The sequence below is a fragment of the Podarcis muralis genome, chromosome 3, assembly GCF_964188315.1.
Source record: "Podarcis muralis chromosome 3, rPodMur119.hap1.1, whole genome shotgun sequence".
NCBI lineage: Eukaryota > Metazoa > Chordata > Lepidosauria > Squamata > Lacertidae > Podarcis > Podarcis muralis.
This window is the reverse complement of record NC_135657.1, coordinates 14,591,108-14,612,174: the sequence shown is the minus strand read 5'-3', so window position 1 is coordinate 14,612,174 and position 21,067 is coordinate 14,591,108. Positions and strand designations below refer to the sequence as shown.

Below are 21,067 nucleotides of genomic sequence, written 5' to 3'. Positions count from 1 at the left end.
CTCTCCAACTGCAAACAGAAGTGCCCTCAATAAACTATCAAACCAATGGTATGCATGCAAATAAACACATAAACATATTTTTGCATAACATGTAATGATTTCGGAATCTGTGTCGACAAGCCTTTTCATTTGAGATTCAACTTAATTTGAGATGAAAGAGAACTTTGGAAGCTTTGCTAATAGGGTTCAACACTTTTTTTCTTAAATCAGTGCTAATGTCAATTCCCGTGAAATATAAAGTTCTTCCGTACAATTATGGCGCTGCTCAGAAAAATCGGTTTTGTTCCAGGGTCTGTTGTGCTGAAGATTTGGAAGAGTAACAAATGACAGGGTGCTTTAAAATGTTCCCTGTTTAGCAAGGGTTAATCTGGGAGGGCTATTGCTAGGTAAGTAAATTGTGTTTCTAGTCTAGCATTAAAGGCTGATTCAAATGGTCAAGTAGCAATCAGGAAGCAAATTACCATCAGCTTGGATTCCGTTAGGTTCACATCAATCTTTGTAAAATGTGTAGGTCTGTTTTTTTATTCCTCTGATTAAACTTGCTGTCTGTTTCCAGAACAAAAGTTTATGGTGTTGTTAAAACATCTATACTGAATGAGGAACCTGGGGTGGAGGAAGGGGGGTGCGCTGGAGGTGGTTCGCCCCTGGTGTAACCACTGAGGGGGTGACAAAATGCCGGGCGGCACTCACTGTGGGGCCGACACGTCTCTCCTGGGAGAGATGCAGTAGCTTGGGCGTGCGCAGGCTCCGTGCTGCCTCCCCCCAGCTGTAGGGCAGCTGAGTGAAAGGAAGCAGGCAGACTCCGGAGGCCCCGTGGTGCACCCCACCCCTATGGGCAGCTCGCCCCACCCCTGGGCACACATCCCAGGCGCCCGAGCAGCTTCCTCTGCCACTGTGAGGAACTGCACATAGCAAAAATGTATAACACTGGTCTGTAACATAAATGGTCCTAAATTCAATCCCTGGCATCTCTAGTTAATAAAGGATTGGGTGGCAGGTAATGCCCCCTCTTCCTGAGACTCCAAAGGCCTGCTGCCAGTCAGAACAGACAATATAGGATTAGACTGACAAGTGGCTGTCCCAAAAGACAATACAGGTAGCTGATTGTTCCACCTAGCTCAGTGGTTCTCAACCTGTGGGTCCCCAGATGTTGTTGGACTACAACTCCCATCATCCCTGACCACTGGTCATGCTGGCTAGGAATGATGGGAGTTGTAGTCCAACGACATCTGGAGGCCTACAGGTTGAGAACACTGATAGTCTCCCAGGTGTCTTTCTCAGACCTGCCTGGAGATGCCAGGGGTTGAAACTGAAATCTTCTACATGCAGATCTTGTGTTCTACAACAGAGTTATGGCCCTTTCCCTCTATAAAGGCATCTTCAGATGCAGATATTTTACTCTGAAGAAATGTGTAAGCAGGCTGTTATGCCCTTCCTATATTCTTAAGATGGTGCAACTTCACATGGCAATTCAAGCCACAGATTCCAAAGGGAAAATCTCCACTTTTCTACCACCCTAGATTGTCCATGCAACATTAAAAAGGACATCTGCTGGATCAGGTCAGCAGCCTATTTATTTCAGCATCCTGTTCTCACAACAGACAACCAAACGCCCATGGGAAGCCTGCAAACAGGATCTGAGCACAACAGCAAATTTAGAACCAAGTCCTGCCGTGCTGTTTTAGCTGCCCCTAAGGTTGCTGAATTACAGCCGTTATATCAGCTGGTCAGTGTAATTGCAGGCAAAATAGGCTGGAGTGAATGTGAGGGATGTGGAGAAGCTTGGGAGGTTGGGGAAGTGTTGCATGCAATAGAGGAAATCACATAATTCACCAGGATGGCACAATGCAATTTGGGAATAATCACCATAGAACGTTTTTTGCGAGGGTAAAAGTGTAAATTGCTAATAGATCAATAAGTAATTTCTTGCAAGAGGAACTATTCCATCCTCGGCAAAGGAAGCAGCAAGGTTGTTAAATCAAACTCAAACTTAATATATTAACAAAGTTGAGATTAATCTAAACTGCTAAAATCCCCGGCTGCCCTAGTTAAGTTTATCTCAACTGATCATTTATTTATGATGCCATAAAAATCCAGACACTTTCTATGGTGATTGCTACTTATTTGCTCTAAGGCAACTTGAAATTGCCCAGCTAGACTTTCCAGGGTGACAACTGTGTTTTCTGCTCAAAATTTATCACTGCACAGTAATGGCGAGATCAGTCGGCTCTCATCAGGATTAACAATGCACCCGGCCAAATGCGATCATTACCATTCCTCTGACAGATTCCTTTGCAAATCTGCTGGGACTAATATATCCTCCCCTGACGTTCATATAAATTGAACTGCAATATGTTACTATCATTGATAACAATGATGATGGTTACCTCTCAAAATGGATGATACGCATCCTGGATTATGGATGGTTTCCCCCCACAGATCTATTTTGGACTGGACTCAGACTGTATTCTGCACTAACAGCATAATGCATTACAACAGCAAGAACATGGCTGACCATCATTAGGCTACCCCTGTCCAGAAATGGCCATACAGAAATGTCTAGAGTTGGCACACCCTCTGATGCCAGGCATAGGCATCCATAGCCACTGAGATCAACAAGTTATGACACCCACGTGCCTGCTCCTTCAAGGGAAATGTGACTCCTCCCCCAGCTCAAAGAGGCGATTTTGCCTGCTCCCATATATGCAAACCATTCATCTAGAGAACCTCCATCTTGTCTGTATTCAGCTTCAGTTCAGTGGCCAACATCCAGCCCATTATCACCTCCAGACAATGGTTCAGCACCTGCACCGCCTCACCTGGTACTGATGCTACACAGCGATACAGCTGGTGGCCATCAGCATATGGATGGAATCTCTACTCAGATCTCCTGATGACAACTCCCAGTGGCTTCATATAGATGTTAAACAGCAAAGGTGACAAGACTGAGCTGTACAGAAAACCATGGGATAATTCCCACTGGGGGCCAAAAAACAGTCACTCAATGCCTTGGGATATAGGAGCAGAACTGCAGCAAGGCAGTGGCCCCCATCTCCCAGCAGTGGTCCAGAAGTGGAGAAAAGTATCAAAAGTTGCCAAATCTAGAGCCCACGTGACCCTCACCCATCACAGGTCATCAACCAGGGCAATTTCAGTCCCCAAATCAAGCCTGCAGCTATAATGAAATCCCATCCAAGCACCTTCTCAGGCAACTTGGCTCCAAATTGAATATTAGCAACTGGGTAACAGTTGTCAAACACTTCGTGGTCCAGGAATGTCCTCTTGATGAAGGCGCATGCTACCGCCTCCTTCAGATCTGCTGGTACAGCCCCCTCCCACAGTGAGGTAATAATAAATCCCTTTTCAGTGTGGATGTGATATGTTCACCACAGATCAGAGCTTTAGTTCCTCTTAATGTTGTCTAGGATGCATCACACATGCATGGAAACACTTTCAACCTCTTTGGCATTTAAGAGTTCAGGGAAATGAATCCAGTTACTTTACATTATTTTTCAGATTGGATTTGGAAGGAGGATCCTGCCTGTCAAAAGCTGTGAGGCTTTCAGTAAGAAAAAAAAAATACAGTGTGCACCAAGTGACTGGAATATTCTAAGCAGGCCTGAATCTTAATTACAGCTCCATCCTCACAACCAAGTATATAACTCGTCAAGTTATTCAGGTGTCAAAAATCACTGCAGTAGCCAAAAGGGAAGCCCCGGTTTTTCCAAAGTGATTCAGAACCCAATCTGCAGCCTTGTTAAATCCCACTGAAGTCAGCGGGGCTAAAATGGTTTTAAATCCTTCATTTTGCTCTTAACCAATAGGATTAGTCTCTCAATGCCAAAAATCTCTTCCAGAAATTGGATTGAAATGTATAAATCACTTAACCGCATTTGGAAAAAAGAAAAGAAAAGAAACAACCCAAAGAACATTACTCAATGGCAGGAAATCAATTTCAGGAAAGGATAGCATTGTAATAGCCATAGCAGAAGCTGGAATCGAAACACACATAGCAACATTGCATTTTGCTGATAGTACTTACGATGTGTAGCTCTAGATAATCTCCGAGCCCAGTAGAGCTATCCACTCGCACCAAGACGGCTTCTTTCTGAACCGTGCTGAATCCTATCGCCAGTCTATCTGCTCGCGTGCTGGGCCGGTCATTGGGAGGCCACGTATATGTGATCTGTCCACCCCCTTTGCTAAATATGTATGTCGTTCCCGCTGTAAGAGAGAGAGAGAGAAAATATTAGATAGGTGTTTTGGACTTAAACTTTTCTTTCTTCAATAATAATAATAATAATAATAATAATAATAATAATAATAAATTTATTTATATCCCGTCCTCCCCAGCTGAAGCCGGGCTCAGGGTGGCTAACAACAATAAAATAGCACAACATTCTAAAATCATTTCATTATAAAATTAATTCAACTCAAATTGATGGCAACCATTAGGCTAAAGTTCTGTGAAGATTGCCAAAGGAGGGAGTCAGGCTGTGCCCTGACCAAAGGCCTGGTGGAACAGCTCTGTCTTGCAGACCCTGCGGAAAGATGTCAAGTCCCGCAGGGCCCTAGTCTCTTGTGATAGAGCGTTCCACCAGATTGGAGCCACAGCCGAAAAAGCCCTGGCTCTAGTTGAGGCCAGCCTAACCTCTCTGTGGCCTGGGACCTTCAGGATGTATGTTCTATGTATGTACGTTCTATGAGAAAATTAGGTTTCAGAAATATTTCAGGAATTATAGTCTCGGCACACTGACCCTCTGACAAACACCCTCAAATCTTGGTCTCCTTCGTTGTTCTGTCAGGGATGGTCTTGCCTTAGACATACAACACAATCTTAACCACGTCTCATCAGCAGCAAGTCCTACTGAGTTCAACAGGGGCTTACCCTCAAGTTTAGTGTCGTTAGGATTGTAACCTTAACTGCTCAACACACAAAGCCATACTCCTAGCTCCTGAGGAACCACTGGCCTTTCGGACATTGGCACTCCAACTCCCATCAGCCCCTCCTAGTATGGCCAACTGTCAGGGATGAAGACAGCTGTAGCCCAAAAACATCTGGAGGGTCACAATTTTCCTCTCTGATTTGGAGCTCACAGGCCATTTTGTTTATTGTGCATGTGTGTTTACATGTTTTCCGTTTCTGTGAAATATATTAAATCTGTAACATAGAATAATTTGGTCTGCAGTGACTCACCCAGTCATTTAGCCCATCACTTAATGCAGTAAATTTGCATGTGTGAATCAGCCTTTGGTGTTTATCAGCTGAATGTGTGAAATTACTCCACTGAAACCCATTTAAAAATAAAAATAAAAATGTTGTGAGTTCCTGTTCTGTCAGCGGCATTTAATGAATGATGGAATACATGTCCAAGCCATCACTGCACTGAGCCATGGTCCACCATGCTTGGGTGATCCAAGCCTTTAAGTAAGGGATAGCCAATATGATGCCATCCAAATGTTGTTATTCTGAAGATGCTGAGCATTGGACCTGGGAATTTTCTGCACACAAAGAAGATAATCTGCCACTGAGCCACAGCCCAAGAAGACATCACAACCCCAGGCCTGTGCGACATTTGTTTGTTTGATTATTGCATTTATATTCTGCTTTTTCCTCCAAGTAGCTCAAGGTGGCCCACAGGGTTCTCTCCCTCCTCCTTTAACCCCCCCCCCCAAAAAACAACAACAACAACAACAACACTGTGAGGTAGGTTAGGCTGAGAGGCAGTGACTGGCCCAAGGTCACCCAGTGAGCTTCATGGCTGAGTGGGGATTTGAATTCTGGTTTCCCAGGTCCTTGTCCAACACACTACATTAGCTCTTGCTATGGTGTTCACTATGTCAAAAATAACCCTAAGCCACATAGTTTCCTGGACCCCAATAGCTAGCTGCTTTCTACCAGGTCTGCCTTTTTGCCTGTCTAAGCCAGCTGTGTTGACTCAGGCTGGTAGTGCTTCCTTGGCAGAGTTTGTTGCCAATCACCTGATCCTTCCGACAGCTTCAACAGGGACTGAAGCTGGGATTTCCTGCATGAAAGTACGTGCTGCACTACTGAGCTAGGTATTTGCTCTCCAAAGCAAAAGGAGGATTTCTTTTTAAGCTCCTCTTGCTCCATTTTCTACGGCTAGTAGGCTAATATAAGCTTCGTGGGTCCCAAGGTGTTGCCAAGGCCTGTGTCTTGTTTAGGCAACAGCAACTACATGGAGAGCATTGGGGGAGGATGCAGAAAGAGAGATTTCCCCCTATTCTAAAATGCAACTTGCAATATATAAATACAGACAATGGTTTTATGGGGTTGATCATTTTGCAGTGGACAAAATAATGAATGGAACAACAACTTGCTTTGATAGTCCTGTGATTGCAACATTCAATTCAAAGTGTTGGTGCTGACCTTTAAAGCCCTAAACAGCATCTGCCCAGTATACCTGAAGGAGTGTCTCCAACCCCATTGTTCAGCCCGGACACTGAGGTCCAGCGCCAAGGGCCTTCAGGCAGTTCCCTCATTGCGAGAAGCCAAGTTACAGGGAACCAGGCAGAGGGCCTTCTCGGTAGTGGCACCCGCCCTGTGGAACACCCTCCCATCAGATGTCAAAGAGAAGAACAACCACCAGACTTTTAGAAGACATCTGAAGGCAGCCCTGTTTAGGGAAGCTTTTACTGTTTAACAGACCACTGTATTTTAATACTTTGTTGGAAGCCGCCCAGAGTGGCTGGGGAAACCCAGCCAGATGGGCGGGGTATAAATAATAATAATAATAATAATAATAATAATAATAATAATAATAATAATTATTATTATTATTATTATTATTATTATTATAGAAAACCTATGAAAGATGCCACTGATTTGTGGGAGACACTGAACAGTTAACAAACTTTTGTTGTTGTTATGGAGATGTGACTTCTGAACAGAGACCTTCCCTGTGTATTCATTGGGTTTCACATCACTAAATAAAACCTTTTTGGGGTTTATGAATGCGCTAACAAACCCAGCCAACAATCCAGGTCAACTGGATTGCATCTTCAGCTGGTCTGCATCTTCTTCCCAGATCATGGATTTTCTCACCACACATCTCAAGCAATGCACAGTGAAGCTACTTAACTCATTGGTGATGCCTACCAACTTGGATAGCTTTTAAAAAGGATTCAACAAATTTACAGAGGAGAGGGCTATTGATGGCTACTGGCCATGGTGGCTAGGCTGTGCCTCTACAGCTGGAGGCTGCAATGCTTCTGAATGTCAGGTGCCAGAAAGCACAGGAAGTCAAAGCACTCCTGCGTTTGATTCCTTTTTGCTGGTTTCCCACAGGCATCTGGTTGGCCACCACGAGAACAGGATGCTGGACTATTGGCCTGATGCAGCTGGCTTGTCTTGCATCCTTAAGAGCAAAGTAGCATCTCTTTGCAGTTGCATTAAGCAGGCTGCTGGGTTTAAACCTCAAGATTCTGTTGAGTGGGAATGAAAGATCTCCATCTCCATAGTCTGGTTTGATCACAATTTTTTGGATGGTTGGTTTTGTTTTTGTTTTTTTAAAAAACAAGTAGCTTTCCAAAACCCCATGGCTAGAGTTTCAGTGATCATACTAGGAAAATTGTATCTGAGAAGCAAAACCTAGCCTATGAAAACTCATTCTACCCCTATTACGGCAACCAAAAACCAAAGAAAGCAGCCAGGGCACTCCCAGCAGGGTCGACTGGAGCAGTGGAGTCGGCGAAGCTTTTGAAGCCTCGCTGACTCTTGCTGGTCAAGGTGGAGTGTGGTGAGGTGATTTCTCATCCATCTTTACTGCAGGCACGGCTGGGGTGGGTGTGGGTGGGGCAGACAGGTCTTTGGATCCCACTGATTCAAAGCCTCCAGCATACTGCCCTGAAAAGTCCCATTTTGGGGGCTTCCCACTGGCTACTGCAGGTGGGAGCATGATCAGCTGTAGATTACTACAAGAATTGGCTGGAGGTTGAGTCTCTGCATGCCCCCCCCCCTTGGCATCAGCTGTGCTCCACTGTGCTACATCCTAACGCCGCCAGCCCAGCTGGGAGTAGGCCCCCGTGAATTCATTAGGACTTATTTATGAGTACATACAATTAGGGTTGCAGCCTTAATCTTTAAGGCGGTGCAAGACTTCTCCTTTTATCACACTTCATGTTTTCAACAGGACATTTATTTATTTATACATACTAGGAAACTTAAATGTTGTAAAATAAATGAGGTTTTTTTAAGAAGAAGCAACTTTTTTGAAAAACCAGTTTTAAAGATCATCAAAAGTTTTGAAGTGAATCGCACATTAACATTAAAACACACATGCCAGAAGACTGTCCAGTGTTCATTAACCGGAGGCTGAGTTATTACTGATTTAACTGGTATTTTGTTTGACAAATGGGAATAATGACAAATGGCTGGTGTTACAGTGCGCTTGGTTGCCTTATTATGCCTGAAATTATTATCATTTCCGCTTTTTAATTACTTGTCTTGCTTTACAGTCGTGCTGCTGGATCTATCAGACTTGCGATTATAAATTGTTCTAATTGTGCATTGCCCAGACAAGCCTGCTTATGCACCAACTAATAAATGCAATGAATGAATGAACGAATGCAGATGCACTATCATGTTGGGATTGGATATCACAGCTGGCTAGCAGAAATGACTGTCGGCTACCAAGTCCTGCTGCCACAGTTAGCGGAACCACGATTCTAGCATTGTCTACTTATGAACTGGACCTCAAATATCTTCCTCGATCCCAAGTCTGTTTCCTGAGATCCTTAAAGACAAAAGGATGCGCTCCAGCCCTGAGATAGAAACATAATAAGGGCCTGCTGCATCATACCATCTGGCCCACCAGCCCAGTTCTCACAGATGCCTATGGGAAGCCTACAAACAGGACTCAATAAAAAAGCCCTATCCATGCCTGTGGTTTCTAGCAGAGTGCTTCCAACAGACTTAGACTGGCGTGTACAAACTATCTACCTGTCCGCCCATCCATCCTTCTCCCTGCTGTATCTTTTGAATCGGAAAGCCAAGCTTAACATTCATACATTTTTTTAAAAAATCAAGAAATTTTGAACACACATAAATAGGCTCAGGACTGCCAACTTGGCCCTGCGACTGTGGGTGCCCGGGGCGGTGGGTGCCATGCATGGCCCTGGCACCAAAACTTCTGGGTGCCTGGCCCTTTCATGGGGAATTTTGTGGGTGCTCAGGCACCCAGGGGCCTTGCTGACTCAGGCTGCAGAGGTCATGGGTACTGAAAATATTCTGATTCTTTAAAGAGCATTATTATTATTAGTAGCAGTAGTGTTTTTTTAAAAACAAAAAACATACACAATGACCAAAGCAGGCGAGTGTGGTTTTTAGAATCTCCACCCTAACTCTCCTAGCAACAGCAAACTAAAGTACTGTAGCAAAAGGGGGGGCTCAGGGGTCTTCGAGATGCTCAAGGGGACCTCAAAGTTTGTGGGTATACCAATTTTTTTTTAAAAAAACTTCAAAACAAAGTGGGAAACCCCTCTTCCCCCCCACTCCCAAAATGTGAGCCCTAGATCAAGGGTAGCCAAACTCATGCCGTCCAGATGATGTAGGCCTACAGTTCCCATCCTCCCTGACTATTGCTGGCTGAGGTTGATGATAATTGTAGTCCTGGAAGACACCAATTTGGAGAAGGTATCCCAAAGCAAAGAAGGCTTGGCTGCCAGCAGCGTTGAACAGGAGCCCTCCTGTTAGTGGGCGAGGTTATATATTGCAGTTTCAAACAGCATGGCTCCAACTTGTATCACACAAAAATGCTAGCTGCTGCTTAAGGAATGTCATGTTAGCCTACTCTCAGCCGCCACTATTTTATTTATTTATTTATGGTCCAGACGAGTCACTCGAGGACAGTGGGTGAAACAGTCTGGAGATACAAATATGGGCTGTCATGTGGCTAAGCCTCTCCGCTGCCTCCCAATTGCCATGAGCTCTTTGTCTGAAGTGTCACAATAAATGAGCTACAAGTTCCTCGCCTCCATTTTGGGCGTCGCTCTACGCATAGCATTACCAAATGCAGCTAATTGATTTTGCAACCAGGCAGCTTCTTATCATCTATTTAGTAGCTGTGTTGGTATTCATTCATTCCCTCTCCCCCCTCCCCCCCTCATGCCTTTTCCTTTTAAAACTCTAGGGGAAAGAAGTGTAACAAATGTGACATCAATAATCCAGTTTGACTGCACCACAAATCTCTTGACCTGCCTCTGGATGGCAAATTGCCAGTGCGCATCCTTTGCAAGCAAACCTGTCAGCCCCTTTTAAACTCCAAGGACAAGGAGGGTTCTTGATAAACACCCCCAGGCACCTGAGGATGCATTCAGATGTAATGGGCAATTTTATGTGGTCAACATCACCTTCCAAATCAGGCCAGGGTGGGGCAGCCTCTAAATCTGTTTCATCGTGATGGAGATGACAACTGCATTCAAAGGCAAGGAACAAGATTTGTTCCAGATCTCTGTGTTGCAAAATCTTTCCTCTTCACCTTCTTTCTTCCTGGGCACTCCAGCTGCACTCGCTGTGATGCTGCTTTAAATAGTCATGGCTTCCCCCAAAATAATTGCAGGGGGCTGTAGTTTGTGAAGTGTGCTGAGGGTTGTTAGGAGACCCCTATCCCCCTAACAGAGCGACAGTTCCCAGAGTTCGGGGGCACACGGGACCATCAAAGGTGCCCCATCAGAAGACCTCAGTGATCGAAGCAGGGTATAAGGAATCAGGGATGAGGGAATTGAGATATTTAGGGCCCAGGTTGTTTAGGGCTTTGTGAATTAGCACAATAACTTTGATCCAGCCCTGCTTGCAAACTTGTAACTAACACAGCTCTTTTGGCGATGGAGAGACAGGTTGCCAATAGCCTGCTCCTGCAAGCATCCAGACCAGACACAAGGGCAGTCCCAAGTCAAGAGTTACAGTCCAGAGGTTACCCAGGCATGCATGGACTGCTGTGGTCAGGCTGTCCTGGAAAGCAACACTATCTATGGGTTAGAGGAATAGCTTGGTATAAAGGAGATGCCTGGAAAGCAATCTGATATAGAATTAAAATTCTCCTTCCCTCCTGCCCCCTTTCTTTCAAAGGAGCTTCACTTTAGCTATGCTCTTTTTGACTCCCTGCCCACCCCTCCCGTGGCCCAAACACCAGCTGAGATTCAGAAAACGGTCTAATTAATCTGCGTTGATGCACACTAGACCTGCCTTTGTCTAATCCACAAAGCCACTGTTCTTTCAGCTTCCCGTGTTAGTTATGCAAAAATGGGCTATAAGCCATTTGAGAAGAGGCTCCTTAGTGTTTGTATTTCAGGAAAGGCAAATATAATAATGCAAAATTCATTACTCAGGGACCAAACAGTAGTTTAATGTCCAGCTCTCCCCATTAACTATTAAAGCAGGCGAAGAACCAAAACAATTGTTCTAATAAAGCGCTGGGCTTGCTATCAATTTCAGATCTGCAGAGCCACAATGGTGTGGGTGGGTGTGTTTGTGTGTGCGCCCACATCTTAGTCCAAATTTCCTTCCAAAAGTATAATCACTGAAACCAATGGCAAAACTCCACCCACCCGCATGGCTACTGAAGCAAAGCTGAACTGTGTCACAGAGTTACAAGGGCTGTTAACAAGCCCATAATCCCTAACTTGCTGCCCTTAACAATCGTATCCTATTCTCAAAGCAACCTTGCAGATGCCGTGTATTCTTTGAGAAGGGATACCAGCATCCTAAGACAGCTTGTTCTGATTAACACCAGCTCCAGGGTTTGGGGAATTTTCAGTATATATTGCCACCAGTGACCCCCTTATTCCAGTGGTCCTGCTACCTCTATGCCACTGTCTCTACCTGCTCTCTGTGATGGCCTGGGACTCGGGCTCAGACTCAGAACCAGAGGAGTCTCAGTCTGCACCGGATCCTTTGCCTCAGGCAGCATCAGAACCAAGTCTGGGGCCAGATTCTGAAGAGCCCCAGTCTGCACAGGTTCCCCTGCAACAAGCACCAGCTGGGCCGAGTCAGGGGCCTGAGCCTGCCCTGGCTCCACATGTGGGGATTACCTCGTTGCTGTCAGCGGGGCAATCACTTACAGCTGCTCCACTACCAGTTGGGTCAGGGGAGGCTGAGGCGGCCTCTGGGTCTAGTAACCCACCGACATCTCCCGAGCTGCAGAGACTAAGGTCTGAGAGGAGGAGAGACCTGAGTACTCACAGGAGGAGTGCTTGCCTTCGGACGAGACAGGGAGGTGAGTCACCGGAGGATCACTGGCCATTACCCTGACAGAGATAAAAGGCTGTCGGACCCCGCCCTAGGTTGTGGGAGCAACATTGCTGTTTGCTAGAATCTGCCTGAGACCCTGTGCCTGACCCTGCCTGGTTTCCTGCCTCGTATCCTGCCTTGGCCCTGTCGGACTGACTCCTCACAGAACTCTTGGATTCGGGACCGGACTTGGACTGCATTGCTCGGGTTACTCCCAGGCCCAGCACACACTCTTCTCCTGGGCCCAATCCACACATACTCAACCCAGCTGACAGCACTGCATGCCAAAAGCACATGAATGTCTAAAAAATGCTCCACCTGTGCTAAAAACCATCACCCCCAAACTCAGGGTGGATAAGTCTGTTCTAGTCCATAACAGTTTCTCTCATAAGTCATAGGATCATAGAGTTGGAAGGGACCCTGAGGGTCATCTGGTCCAGCCCCCCCCCCCCCGCAATGCAGGAATTGTCCTGTCTTGCTTCCACAGCAGGAGTGGTCAGCATGGTGGAACATGCCTAAGGGATTCCACTCCAGATATGGGTAGGGCTTAATCCTTAGCCTGTTCTTCTCCCGAAGATATCCTGCAAGGCAGTGGAGGTTTAGAATAAGAGTTTTCCTTCTCCTAGAAGGGCTGCCTTCCCAGGTTGACGAGCCCCATCTGCCCCTCACTTCCCTCTACAGCATTTGCAAGAACCACCTTGTTGACTATTGGACACCTATTGGCCTAATTCGCTTAATCCACTGGAGTCTCTCTGCTTTCATGGCTTACTGAGCCCCAATCAGTTCCTCATTTTTCCAATCTCAAATTCAGTTTTTCACATTTCTGTAGCAAATTTGTATTATTTTTTTTTATAAAAAAAAGGTCCTCGTGGACATTTGGCATTTTAGTCACATTTCTCCTAATAAACGCATGTATGTATGAGGTTTTAACTAATATCAACATTCCCCCCCCAAAAAAAAAACCATGTTTCCTAAGAATAAGGGGTTTTGTATGTTATTTTCACTAGCACAGTCATTATTATATACACTTTCAGCTATTATATATATATTTGTAAATACGGTATGCTTGGAGAGCTGCGGCACAAAGATTCAGAAAAGCGAGAATTTTCAAGGGCGGCTGAGTTTCATCTCTCGTATTATCTCAGAAAATGCAAGTTTGACAGATTCGCCTTAACATAAGAAGTGAATCAAATTTCTTCCCCCAAACCCTACTTCTGAGTAATTCTGCATAGGAATGATCCAGTCGCCAGACTATTCCTGCCTGGATCGATACAATTCCTTTGGACAATTTCTTCTGCTAGCATGGCTTTCCTTGGTGGCTTGTTTCTGTACAAAATTCCAAACCAAGTAGCACCCTTCCTTCTATAGCCTTGTTATATATACGGGAGAAATGATGTAATTATCTTCTTCCCAAATCCGAAGACTGCAGCAAAATGCCATGTGGGAGCCAACATAAAAAAAAAGTCCACTCCATTTATAATTCTATTAACGGCAACAAGGAAAAATGTGTCTTTCTTTGAATACTTGCCAAGGCATCAGATGGAAATTAAAAGTCAAACATCTATAAATAAGGGAAGATCTCATCCCTCCTACATTCTCCCCACCATACTGTCAGTTAAGGATAAGTTTATTGAAGATGTGGTAATTTTTCTTTGGCAAAAACTACGTTATTCTCTCTCTCTCTCTCCCTCCCCCCATGTGTGTGTTTCTGCGCACACATACACATGTGTGGACACAAATACGTATATGTGCTTTTCACAAGTGAAATTGAAATATTGCATTAGCAACCGCCTAATTTCATTCTCGCCTTGGAAATTTAGGGACTTCTGCTTGCATATTGACTGAATTGCCTATTAATATAAATGAGTGTTACACGCCAGGGACCAGAAACACTTGCAATGCCTACCGATTCGTTCCTCATGACTTATTAATTGCACCAGATGCTGAAGGAGTACAGTTAAGGGGCTGGCCGGCACAGCCGAAGGGGCAAGCTGCAGAATGCGGCACCAGGAACCCAGTTCGGATCTTACCAAGTCTGATAGCAAACAAGTGACTCCACCATCTGTTAATAGTCTACTTGAAATAGCTAGGCAGTCCCACTTCGGGGAGTGTAGAAGCTCCACAGAAACACCTGGCAAAACTGGGGTGTTTTGCAAGCCAAACAAATGCTACTTCAAGGAACTTTCAAGCTTTTCTAGCAAAACGAAGTGGAAGTTGAGAAGTAGCACTCCCTGCTCCCAACTGATCGTAGAGTAATTGCTATGCAACCCTAGGCCAGCTCATCATAGCCACTTGAGCCAATTCACACATATTTGTTTGGAGTGGCGCTGTGGGTTAAAGCACAGAGCCTAGGTATTGCTGATCAGAAGGTCAGCGGTTCGAATCCCCGCAACGGGGTGAGTTCCCATTGTTTGGTCCCTGCTCCTGTCAACCTAGCAGTTCGAAAGCACGTCAAAGTGCAAGTAGATAAATAGGTACCGCTCCAGCGGGAAGGTAAACAGTGTTTCCGTGTGCTGCTCTGGTTCGCCAGAAGTGGCTTAGTCATGCTGGCCACATGACCAGCTGTATGCCGGTTCCCTCGGCCAAAAAAGTGAGATGAGCACCGCAACCCCAGAGTCGGTCATGACTGGATCTATTGGTCAGGGGTCCCTTTACCTTTACCGTTAAGATGTACAGGAAGACAGGAGTGCCTGGCGTGCTTTGGTCCATGGGGTCACAAAGAGTCGGACACGACTAAATGACTAAAGAACAACAACACCTAAGATGTTTTGTGTGTTTGTTTAAAATTGTGTCTAGCAGCCTACAAAAGTAGGTAGATTGTTGCCAAAGTTTTAGTGCCCTCACTCTTTACATTCATATGTTCAGAGATAAGACTTTGAAGCTGACTTTACTCACTTGCTCGGGAGTAAGCTCCATCAAACTCAGTAGGGCTATGCTCCAAAACATATAATTGTTAGTTTTGTCAGTTTTCCAACCTTAAATTTAGTTCTCCCACATTAACCCTCTAGAGCTTCAACTCCCCATCCCCGTTTCTAATAAGCTCACTTTTCACCTTCTAAACCCCAATTTCCAAAGCCGCATTCATATTCTGCAGCCCCACTTTGCACTCATTTGCACTCAAATCTCTGCTGCTATTTAAAACCATTATTTCCCCCTCATTGTCACTCTACTCATGCTTTACTCAAACCCTTGTCATTGTTTAAAGCAGCCCCTTTGTCTCCTTAAGTGTCTCTTCCTTCTCACTATACTAAAATGTCTCCCTCTTCCATTCCTCAACTGCCTCGTGTGTTGTAGATCATAGAATCATAGAGTTGGAATAGACCACAAGGGCCATCGAGTCCAACCCCCTGCCAAGCAGGAAACACCATCAGAGCACTCCTGACATATGGTTGTCAAGCCTCTGCTTAAAGACCTCCAAAGAAGGAGACTCCACCACACTCCTTGGCAGCAAATTCCACTGTCGAACAGCTCTTACTGTCAGGAAGTTCTTCCTAATGTTAAAGGATGCAGAGTCTCAAATACTCCTTTTTATGAAGGCTCTTTATTCGAACCTCTACCGCTGTTTAAAGCCACCATTCCAACTTTACTCAAACTTCAGCTGTTGTTTTAAACCATCATTTCCCCCCTCTCAGTGTCTCTTTCTTCTCACCTCCATGCCATGTCCACTGCTGCTATGCAACTTGCCTTCACTCCAGCCAGACTTCATGCAAATCCAGGATTGGGATGCAGCACTACAAATCCTCTGATGACATTCTTACATTTTTATTATATAGAGAGATACACACACTTTACCCTGTGCATTTTTTTTTACATGTTCCTTGACTGACGAACTGCATTGCAAAATTCAGAGAAGTGCTAATTTTGAATGGTTTTCAGATAGTCAGAACTGGGTAGATTCACCTTTAAATGGAAGCTGTATTGAATTTCTCCCTATCCCCATTAACTTCCAAGTAGACACATATAAGACTGTGGTACATACATTCCAGCACATACATAAACCAAAGCAAAGACTATCTGTTAAACACAAACACGACAACTTCCAGACAAAATCCAAGAGAGATAGGGAATATGGAGCAGAGAACCCATAACCGGCCCATTTGAGATCTGTGTTCTTAATAAGCTGTGAATGGAGCATTTGCAGGAGATGCAATGGAAAAGAGGAGGGGAGGAGGAAGTAGGCAGGATTGTAGCTTTGATCAAAGCAGCTGAAGAAATGAAATGACTTTGCTAAAGAAACCCTGAACAGAGCAAGAGTGCTCAAAATGTGTGACTTGCTTGGAGTGTGTCAAGAGAAACAAATACTTATAGTGCTGGAAACACACACACACAGAGACACACTGTTCTTCCTTCAGACTTGTGCTAACAACAGCAGCAGCAACAACAACAATAACAACAACAATAACAACAACTCCTCATCAAGAACACAATGCCCACCATTCAGAAGGATGACAAGAGCCAATATTATCCCTACACACAGAGACACAGGCACTTGCTTCGCCAGCTCCATTAGTTGTCAGGAGAAGCCGCTGAATTCTTTTAATTGCTGTCAGGTAGGATTATATCACCTACCCTAAATAAGCACTCTGGTAGAGCCCTGCTCAGCCATTCACAATTCATTTGATTTGCAGAGCAATAACTGAGGAAACAGAGCCTTTAAATTCACGGCGCTAAAGTTTCCTCATCAGCATCGCGAATAAATTCCCCACTGAAAATTCATGGGCTGGGAAATCAGGGATGCTGAGTGGCCAAATCAGCATTCTAGAGACATTGAAGAGGGTCTGAAAGATGTGGAAGTTTTTCCCCCAAGAACGACACCAAGCAGTTGTTGTTGCCTTTTACCAAAGAAGGGGGTGGATTGGAGCATAAACTTCTGGTCATGGTTTTTGAACTTTTGAACTTTAAAGAACCTTATCCCTCTTTAAAGAAGTTCAGTGGTCCAGTGTTTGCTTTGGATGCAGAAGATTCCAGGTTCAATCCCTGGTATCTCTAGGTAGGGCTGGAAGAGAGCTCTGCCCAAGACCTTCGAAAACTGCTGCAAGTCGGCATAATAATCCTGAGTGAGATGGACCAATGGTCTGGCTCAGTATAAGACAGCTTTCTATGTTTCAACTTGCTGAGGAGCTGCTGCAAGTTGTAGAGGATTCTGGGACATTTTTTAGGGCACACACTCTGTTAACATTGGAGTACTCCAGTGCCCAGCATAAACATGAGGTTTGTTCACACATTACAAATACATACATACATGCAGGACCTGAACTCAGTTTCAGCACCTCTCAGGTAGGCTCCATTGCCACTGTATTATTTTAATACATTTTTATTGGGTTTTTTAAAAAAACGTATCATTTCCAACAATCATTTAACATAACCTTGTCTTATACATTATTTTAGACTTCTGTCAACAACTTCCGTTTTTTATCACTTGTTCTGCATTTCTTAATTTCTCTATTACAGTGGTACCTCAGGTTAAGTACTAAATTCGTTCCGGAGGTCCGTACTCAACCTGAAACTGTTCTTAACCTGAAGCACCACTTTAGCTAATGGGGCCTCCTGCTGCTGCTGCTACGCCGCCAGAGCACGATTTCTGTTCTCATCCTGAAGCAAAGTTCTTAACCTGAAGCACTATTTCTGGGTTAGCGGAGTCTGTAACCTGAAGCGTATATAACCTGAAGCATATGTAACACCACACTGGCTCTCAGACTTGTGCCTAGAGATCATGAGACAAATGTAGTTTGGATGAGCCCCTTGTTATGGAGAAACCCACAGATAAGCTTCCCAGAAAGCCCATCCTCACAGCGGACCCTGCCTGAAAACCGCAAGCTCACCATTGCAAAATAATCCCATAGGGCGAACGATGGACCATCAGAAGAAAAACAGATTTGGTGACATTTGGAACTTGCCGGCAGTGGGCCCGTTAAACCGCGGAACGGAACAGAGAAGCCGCCAGCTTCCCCACCCCGCTCCTCCCCTTCTGTTATATCAGATCACTGATTCCTCTCCTTCTTCCCTCCACCCTCTCTCCAAATTCTAGCTTGGCACATGCAAAAAAGTGACATGCTGTGTCATTATGGTAATTGCTATCATTCTGCTTTGGAAAAGATTTATCCCGCTCTTTTTGAGTGACAAGCTAACTGCCGGAGTCCAAGGAAGGAGATCAGAAGTGACAAATGAGTGTATTATGCTTTGAACTATTTGTTTTTCATAGTCCCGGTAATTACTGAGCTTGGACCGGCCTCCTCGCTGAAGCCCATAATAGTGTTCACTGAAATGAGTACACTGTTGTTGTTGTTTTTATCCACAGTAAAATTGATATATACTCCACATTTTATCCATCAGCCCAGCAGGCTGTTTTTGTTTTTTTGTTTTTTTTGCCTGTGACATGACACAGACTAAAACCAGACTATGCCAGGCCTATCACAGACCTCATTATAATGAACAATGAAGTCTCTGCCCTACATTTAGCCAGTTCGTTTGGCTTACATAAACCAGGTATCATATACTTTCTGACTGACAGCAGCTCCCCCCCCCCAGCTTCTTGGGGCCAAACTATGTGTGATGTTTGTTAAGCAGCATGTCATGGAGTGCAAGATTCTTCTTCAAACATGGCCAGTTCGTGGCCACCTGATCAAGACTCTGGCATGGGAATCTACTGCCCCGCAATGCAATCTTATTCCAGACCCCTCCTGAGCCTGCAATCTGCCTTCAAAAAAGTGGGTGGGAGTAGATTTCTGTCACCTAAGGCCCACTTCATACATTGCTTTATTCCACACTTAAAACAGCTATGTAGTTAAAGTGTGGAACCCCGCCCCCCCCAATACTTAAGTGTGCATATAAAAAAGTACGATTGAGGCCACATTCACACCATATGTTTAAAGGTCTATTATACCATTTTAAAGTGTCATGGCTCCCCCAAAAGACTTCTGGGAGCTGTAGTTTCTTAAGAGTGCTGAGAGCTGCTAAGGAGACCGCTATTCCTCTCAGTTCTCAGAGTGGTTTAACCATCAATCTCTCTTCCCAGGGAACTCTGGGAATTGTATTTCTGGGAGGAAAACAGGGGTCTCCTAAAAACTCTTGCCACCTCTAACTACAGCTCCCAGAATTCTTTGGGGGAAGCCACGACTGTAGGCGTGGCCCACCCATGAGGTGAGGTTAAGCCTCAGGTGGTGGAAGCCCCTGAGATGGCACCCTCCCAGTGGAGAAGCAGCGCCAACATTGGTGCCTATATCTTGTGAGATCTTGTGAGTTGTCTCTTGCCAACATGTAGATATCATGGCAAAAGGGACAGTGTTGTAGCTGACTGTGGGAGTGGGGCCAATGGCACAGCCCCATCCAATGGATGTCACCATTAGAACATGAAGGGGGCTTCCATCATCAATGAAGTTTGCCTAATGTGAAATTCAATGGAAGTTTAGGTGCTCTTCCTCAAGCAAAACATCTACTGGAATTTGGAAGGAAGGTAAAACAGTGTAAGAATCTCATAACATAAAATAAGTGCAGAGTCGAAGACTAGGATGGTATTTACACGCATGTATAGTAGACGCCATTTCCTCCTGTTTTTGAAGTCACATACAGTGGTACCTCAGGTTAAGAACTTAATTCGTTCTGGAGGTCCGTTCTTAACCTGAAACTGTTCTTAACCTGAAGCACTACTTTAGCTAATGGGGCCTCCCGCTGCCGCCGCACCGCCACTGTATGATTTCTGTTCTCATCCTGAAGCAAAGTTCTTAACCCGAGGTACTATTTCTGGGTTAGCGGAGTCTGTAACCTGAAGCGTATGTAAAATGAAGTGTATGTAACCCGAGGTACCACTGTAATGGCTTTGCAAACTTCTGCTACTCCATGTCTGGCTGTTTCTGAGATATATAAGTTCTGATGCTCAACTGCTGAAATTTCATTGGTCCTCTGGTGGGGATGGCACCTTATAGCCATCCCTAAGTAGTATCCAAGAGCCAATGAGATTAGAGGAGGGTGGGGACCTTCAGGCTTGGGGGCCCATTGCCGCCCTCCAATGGCTTCTCCCTCCAGTCCTGTCTCTAGTGGCTTTACCTCTCCTTGCCTGGATGGAGGTTGGGGATTGTTGTGCGTATGAACACACCCACCACTGGTACGTGGAGCCCCCCCCCCCAAATCTCCCCAATGCAGAATATGGCCCTATGCATGCCTGAAACAATTGATTTGGTGGAAAGTCCTTGCAGATTGCTTGCCCTAGTGGTGAGGAAGGACAAATGTCTCTTCGTTCGGTATATGGGTTACAAGGAAACAGATGGATTCCAAACCAACATAGAATGATTCTGGTGCAGGCTATTTGGTATACAGATTCAAATCATGGCTGCAAGCCATGAAATCTCAAGTAGCTTTTTATCTGTTCAACTCTCTCTTTGTTTTAATAAGATAAAACGGAACAGCAGCAACCCACAGTCGGTTGACTGACGCAGTGGAGATATAATCACTTCCAGAATGAAGGCCATTGCAAAAAAGAAAAAAGAAAAAGGAGAGAGGCATTGCTCGGAAATCCATAAATGACTGCACTGCTTAGCTTTAAAATTTGTTTAAATTAATCTTTACAGTCCATATGGGAACAACAGCACTCTATCATGGCATAAATGTTTATCTCCGAAACATCAATCAGTAATTAAGCTGAATTATTTAAACTGCTTTTGTGATTGCTGTTGTTGAGGTTGATGTCGCTGCTCAGTTCTCCTTCATCAGAAAATCGAGAGATCTCGCATTCACATGGGCTCACTTGGGGGGGGGGTGATGGTTCTAAAGTTGGAAGCTGGCTATTCTGAAGGGTTGTGGAGCAGGGAAAGTCAGCATTTG

At 44.8% G+C, this 21,067-nt stretch overlaps 1 protein-coding gene across 31 annotated transcripts in view; it reads right to left on the bottom strand.

Annotated features, from left to right (window-relative positions):
- The window catches only part of NRXN1 (neurexin 1), a 985,083-nt gene that overhangs the window by 249,712 nt on the left and 714,304 nt on the right, over positions 1–21,067 (bottom strand). For all 31 annotated transcript variants that reach the window (XM_077925450.1, XM_077925448.1, XM_077925461.1 and 28 more), the window contains one exon: positions 4,043–4,224. In XM_077925450.1, coding sequence (XP_077781576.1) covers positions 4,043–4,224 — 182 coding nt within the window. The remainder of the gene's footprint in view (positions 1–4,042; positions 4,225–21,067) is intronic.